Below are 5918 nucleotides of genomic sequence, written 5' to 3' on the forward strand. Positions count from 1 at the left end.
TGTTGTGTTTCTCACAAAGAGTCAACCATCTTCGCACAGCCCGTGGCGCCATCTCTAGTCAGTTCTGCCATGTTCGCGAATGTTCACTTTCGTGCATCGCCACAACACATCTGTAAGAGCTTCTAAGTATTTATTGGTGTCGAGGAGCCACTTCCTTCTCGTATCAAAGTTGAACAGATTCATAGGTTTCTTGAATCCCTTTCCCTTCGCCTTAGAGTTAATGAAATCAAACAACTTGTCTACAATACGGATGAACTCTGTGGTCTTCTTGCTTCCAGCAAATTCTGGTAGGTGTAGGTCTTCTCTGAGAAAATCTATCGCATCTGCGACGGACGAACTCAGTGCCTGTACGGCCACCTTTACATTCATTTTGTGTTGTTGCCACAAAATGTGTTTTGTTTTTAGCTTGTTTGCCAGGTAGAGGTTATCTTTTTGTTGTATCTCGTGTAATTTTTCAATGTAGGTCCAGGATATCTGCTCCCCATCATGAAAAATTGTTCCAAGTGTGGCTAAACAGTTCCTAACCAACTTTATCAGGTGGCACGCATCGAATATGAAGTATACCTTTTGGTTTTGATCAGAAGGGTGAGGGAAGTATGACTCGATTGCTCCTGGGACGATGGGACAGCCCACTAAAGATGCTGTTGCTGGTTTTCAATGAGGAAGTTGTGCAGACAACAAGCTGCAAGGATGAGATTTTCAACGAAATCTGGTTCTAAGGCTATGGGGGCTAAAAACACTCTAAACCTGTTGGCAAGAATGCCGAATGAATTTTCGACTACTCTCCTTGCTCGACTTAATCGGTAATTAAAGATCCGTTTTGCATGCTCAAGATTCTTGTGTGGGTATGGCTTCATTAAGTCAGGCCTGAGAGGAAACGCATCGTCCCCTATAATATGATAGTTGCATTTTGTGTCACTGACTGGTGTGTTCTCAGGTGGTGGAAAGTCCAATGACTGGTTCTGCATTGCTTGCAACAGTGATGATGTTCTAAAAATTCCAGCATCACCACTTCTACCCGTGGAACCAACATTAACGTACAAAAACCGATAATCAGCATCAGTCAATGCAAACAATACTACACTGAAAAAGTGCTTGTAGTTAAAAAACTCCGACCCTGTCCCACAAGGCTGTCTTATGGCGACATGTTTGCCATCCAAGGCACCAAGGCAGAATGGATAGTTCCATTTCCTATAGAAGTTAACAGCAACTTGCTTCCATTCTTGACTTGTATTTGGGACCTGCAATTAGATAAGGTATACATGTACATTTCTACAAGGTATACATATCAACGCATTTCTATTTTCAGCAGCCTGCAGTGTTTGAAATAAATGATGATTGTAATGCGTATACCAACAGCAGTCTTTAACACCAATTCATTCGTTCATCATTTATTATATTATCGACAAACTTCGACGATGATCATAGACGAAAGATTGACTATAATACAAAAGAAAATGAACAAAATAAACTCCTGTGGCTATTTCCCTCTTAAACATCATGTCTGTTGATACTTGTCCGCAATATAATACATCTACTATTTCTATTACACGAGTAATTAGTGATCCCATATGCATATACATTATATTACATTACTGTATCGTACAATACATAGCGTAAATAGACTAAATATACAGTGAGGGGAATCTAATCGCAAGCGCATATATCTGTGCGCTGCATGACGTATAAAAGTTAGACCTTGTATTAGTAATTACCGTATCGTTGACTCTGGTATTCTTCCGTTACACACTGAACCGTATACACACCACTCGACCGTCGTAACTCACAAAGCCTACTGCCTGCGTTCACTGTTTTGCACCCGAACCCACCCAAAACCAAAACTAAAACCAAAACCGTCCGGACTATCATACGCAAGCCATACGCTAAAAGACGTCATTTGGGAAGTAATTGTTGGTTGGCCGCTACATACCGGCCCCTTAATTGTGGCCTTATACACAATTATCTTGATACAAAAACGGCCAACATAAACTAAATCGTTCTACCAAAATCAACCGCAATTTCCAACTCTTTGCAACACTCTAAGTGTTCCTCACGACAGACGAAATATTTGCTACGACAATCAAAACTTTCCATTTCTACACAGCTCGCACACTAATCATTAGAGTCTGATTCCAGAATGAGACAAAGTTTTGCCACAGGACGCGTTAACAGTGTCGAGGCGGTCTTGACCTTTACCACCCTCACAATGCCGTTCTTGTCTTTCATGACATCATCTTCCACTGCCCTTTCACATGTTAATGGGTCGGTTTCATAAGACTCGATAGCTATCTTGATCTGCCGTGTCCACTTCACGGCAAGTCGTAGGTTGTCCATAGCAATCATCAGCCATCCGGTTATTCTCTTCAGCTTTGACCAGTCTGAGAAACTCGCCATTAGCCTCTCCATTCCGTCGCATGACTCGGATATGACTGTCGGTATCGTGTTGACCATCTTCTTCACCTCGGCATCATCAACTGTCATAGTAGTATCCTGCGGAAAACTCGGCCATTCAGACTCTGCTTTCCACAAGAAATCCGGCCCGTTTAACCACAGGGAGTGCCGAACGAAGTTAGTAATAGCCATTCCTCTCGATGCACAATCTGCTGGGTTCTGTTTCGTGTTCACATAGTGCCACTGATCCACCTGGGTTGCCTCATGAATAACAGCTAGCCGATTTGCGACAAACGTATGGAAGCGCAAGTTCCTGTTGGCTATGTACCGCAGTACCGATGCACTGTCCGTCCAGTAGAAGGTCCGGTCAATGGAATAACCTAGCTGTTCCGAAATCATCTTGCAGAGTCACGGCAGCCGCTGCTGCGGTGAGCTCCATCCTCGGCACTGTTACAGCCTTCAAGGGGGCGACTCTGGCCTTTCCCAAGAGAAAGGAACATTGAACCTGTCCACTATCATCAACGAGGCGCAGATAGAATACCATTCCAAGACCCATGTCACTGGCATCTGAGAAACTATGCAGTTGACAAGACACAACTTGCCAAAGTTCTGTGGTGCAAAGTTGACTCAGCCAGTCGTTTCAATGTCTCGGATCGGCACCTGTGATCTCCTCATCCCATCCAATTTGACGTTTACACAATCCCTGAAGTATGGACTTGGCGATCAGCACAAAGGGAGATGCCGCTCCAAGTGGATCGTACACTGAACTCACTATCAACAGGATACCTCGTCTTGTGGTTGGTCTATCTCGCACCTGAATCTGAAATCTAAGCGAGTCATTCTCAATGGACCAATAGACACCCAGGGCTCGTTCACTTGGCAATTCTGTACCCGGACTCCACAGCTTTTCTTCTTTAGCTCGACCATCCTTTGGCACAGATTCCATTACTGCCGGGCTGTTACTGATCCATTTCATTAAACGGAACCCTCCTTTCTTGCACATCATAGTCAGATCTCGAATGAGCGAAACCGCCTCCTCATCTGAGGGAACCGAAATTAGGCACACATACATGTTCTCCATCACTGTACCTGCGACCTGTTGGTCGAACTCTTCTCCATTCTCGTTTGCCGTACGCTGAAGGGCATAGTTGCACACACTAGGAAATGATGTCGCCCCGAAAATGTGAACTGTCATTCTGTATGCGACTGGTTCCTTCTCCATGTCGCCCGTAGAGTTATCTGGCAATGTGACGTTGCGGTCCCAAAAGGGAAGAGCAATGCAGTCATGTGCTCCCTCCCGATGGATTGACTCACTGACCTGTCGCAAGAAACTTCCGTCCTCCATAGAGTTCTCTTTTTTGTTATCTATCAGGCATTCCGGGAAGTCAAAGTTCATAGATTTTCTCACCATTTCCTCTAACTGCCTATCATCCCGAATCCTATCTTCGATGTGTACCCTGTTCACTTCAGGGTTGGGTTGTCTCTAATTACGTTCCAGACGATCCATCCGACTCTGGTCCTTGTTGCATGTGGTGATCCAGTGGCACCCGTGAGAACCTCAAATGGAGTATAGGCATCAGGTACGTTACTTCCAATCATAAGTCCAACTTTCGCCTTTATCGCTGGTATGCGTACTTCAGACAAGTGCGACCATCGGGATATTTCTTCCTGGTTAGGTATATGGTCCCTTGTGACAGGCATCCGTTCCTTCGTGTAGACTCTTGGTAAGTCGATGACGTTCTCCATGACGAGGTCACTAACCTGAAGTCCATTCAGCGCATATGTGTTCATTTTGAAAGGTTCACCCATGGTGCTCAATGTAAGCTGAATCTTCTTACCACTGCCTCCCAACTGCCTCATCACGCTTTCCGTGCAAAAGGATACACTACTACCCGAATCGAAGAAAGCGTATGTCTCTATGCTGTGAGATCTGTTCTTCAGCTTTACTCTTACTGGAATTATAGCCATAGCACATGAAACATCACCGGCCCCTGCTTGACCATTAGTATCAAGAGGATAGCTCATACAAACGCTGGGGTTTCTTTTTTCTTTTCAGTTTCCTCGGTCTCCCGGCGTCTAGCCGTCTCAGTTGATGGCCTCCTAGACTCGTCCTGAAGAATAGTGGGATGCTGCCTTCTACAGACATCACATGTTCGTCTGACTCTACACCTCCTTGCCATATGGCCCTTCTTCAGACACCCAAAGCAAAGTCCTTTGCTTCTCAAGTGATCATATCTTTCCTGCAGGCTCACATTGACTATGCCCTTGCAGTTCTCCAGGGAATGAGATCTAGATTCACAGTATGAACATTTCGATTCAGTGACTGCCTTTGGCCTTCTCTGACACTTCACAAATAGCATTGAGAACAGAGTTATTCATCCTGATTGTGGTGCGACCGTTTAACGATTGATCCTTACTCATGTGCATCCCTACTGCTGTATTGCCATATGTGGGGTCGTTGGCTTTCTTTGCTTCTGCTTTCACGAGACGAACGAGGTCAGCAAATTTCACAGTTCTATGAGCTTCCTTTGTTCTCAGAACTATGCTCCTCCATCTGTCGTGTAGGTGAAATGGAAGCTTTCCCATCAGTCTCTTGACATTCTCCGAGTACTCCCGGACACTTCCTGCACCAATACTCCCCACAGCATTCTCGCATTCTACCAGGAACAAGGAGAATTCGTCGAGCGCCTCTGCATCTCCAGCTCGTACCATGGGCCAATCGAGTGCCTTCTTGATAAAGGCTGTAGCGATAACATTGTTATCACCATAGCGCTCCTCTAGCTGCGCCATCGCTGCCTTGTATGCCTTTTCTCCAGTCACGTGACTAAATCCTGAAACCACTTTATGAGCCTCACCATGTGTCAACTGCTCTAAATAGTTCATCTTCTCTTCATCGTCATCCGTATTGGCTACCACCTTTGCCTGAAATTGCCGGAGAAACCTTCTAAACTCTAGTGCATTGCCTCCAAACTTCTTTATTTCTGGCACCCGCTTCCTGAGTTGCCGTACGACAGAATGTCCATGCAAGGGTCTCAATCCATCTCACAGTTTCAGCCACTTGGGTGTCCATGATGTCTCTTGTGTCAATGACTAGTAGGTCTTAGCTGTGTTCCAGAAATGTATTCCCCATCTCTTTCAGCACTGTCACAAGTGCCTTAACCTCCTTCACGAATGCTGCTTGCACTCCACGTTGCTGGCCATCCACTTGGGCTGGGCCATGGTGAGGGTGTCCAGTGTCAACAGCCTCACCCTGTTGCTTTATGGCCTGTTCCTCAAACTCTAGTAATCCTGGCAATTTCTGGCCCTGCTACCATCCAGCGTCGGAGTGCTCCTGTCAGTCCTATAGCTCCACCAGAACCTTTTACCATTGCATTGTTTTGCTCATGGGACTGGTCAAGTGCCATAGCAGAGAACTTGTTGCTGGTTTTGTGCACCACAAAGTTTCCAGACTTAAATTCTGCTAGGACATCTGGGTGTTTTTCAGCAAGCGCCGTCATGTCACGGATGTGTACGGGAAGCCACCTGGA

The 5918-nt window shown here is 45.6% G+C and overlaps 2 protein-coding genes across 2 annotated transcripts; both read right to left on the minus strand.

The window, feature by feature from the left end:
• Positions 1–632: 632 nt before the first annotated feature.
• Positions 633–2790, minus strand: LOC106808794. Its single transcript, XM_014811647.1, has 2 exons — positions 2206–2790; positions 633–1241 (listed from the first exon to the last, which is right to left on the minus strand). Exons 1-2 carry the CDS (start codon positions 2788–2790, stop codon positions 633–635), a joined length of 1194 nt encoding a protein of 397 aa, XP_014667133.1.
• Positions 2791–4707: 1917 nt separating this feature from the next.
• LOC106808795 lies at positions 4708–5610 on the minus strand. Its single transcript, XM_014811648.1, has 2 exons — positions 5561–5610; positions 4708–5386 (listed from the first exon to the last, which is right to left on the minus strand). The coding sequence occupies exons 1-2, from the start codon at positions 5608–5610 to the stop codon at positions 4708–4710; spliced, it is 729 nt and encodes a 242-aa protein (XP_014667134.1).
• Positions 5611–5918: the final 308 nt, after the last annotated feature.

The sequence above is a fragment of the Priapulus caudatus genome, unplaced genomic scaffold, assembly GCF_000485595.1.
Source record: "Priapulus caudatus unplaced genomic scaffold, Priapulus_caudatus-5.0.1 Scaffold305, whole genome shotgun sequence".
Lineage (NCBI taxonomy): Eukaryota > Metazoa > Priapulida > Priapulimorpha > Priapulimorphida > Priapulidae > Priapulus > Priapulus caudatus.

Coding starts and splice junctions, on each gene's coding strand:
- LOC106808795 (XM_014811648.1), bottom strand. CDS start 5,610: ATGGCCCAGCCCAAGTGGATGGCCAGCAACGTGGAGTGCAAGCAGCAT. Junction 5,387..5,560: donor GTGGAGTGCAAGCAGCATTC/GTGAAGGAGGTT, acceptor ACGGCAACTCAG/GAAGCGGGTGCCAGAAATAA.
- LOC106808794 (XM_014811647.1), bottom strand. CDS start 2,790: ATGATTTCGGAACAGCTAGGTTATTCCATTGACCGGACCTTCTACTGG. Junction 1,242..2,205: donor TGAAAGACAAGAACGGCATT/GTGAGGGTGGTA, acceptor ATCTAATTGCAG/GTCCCAAATACAAGTCAAGA.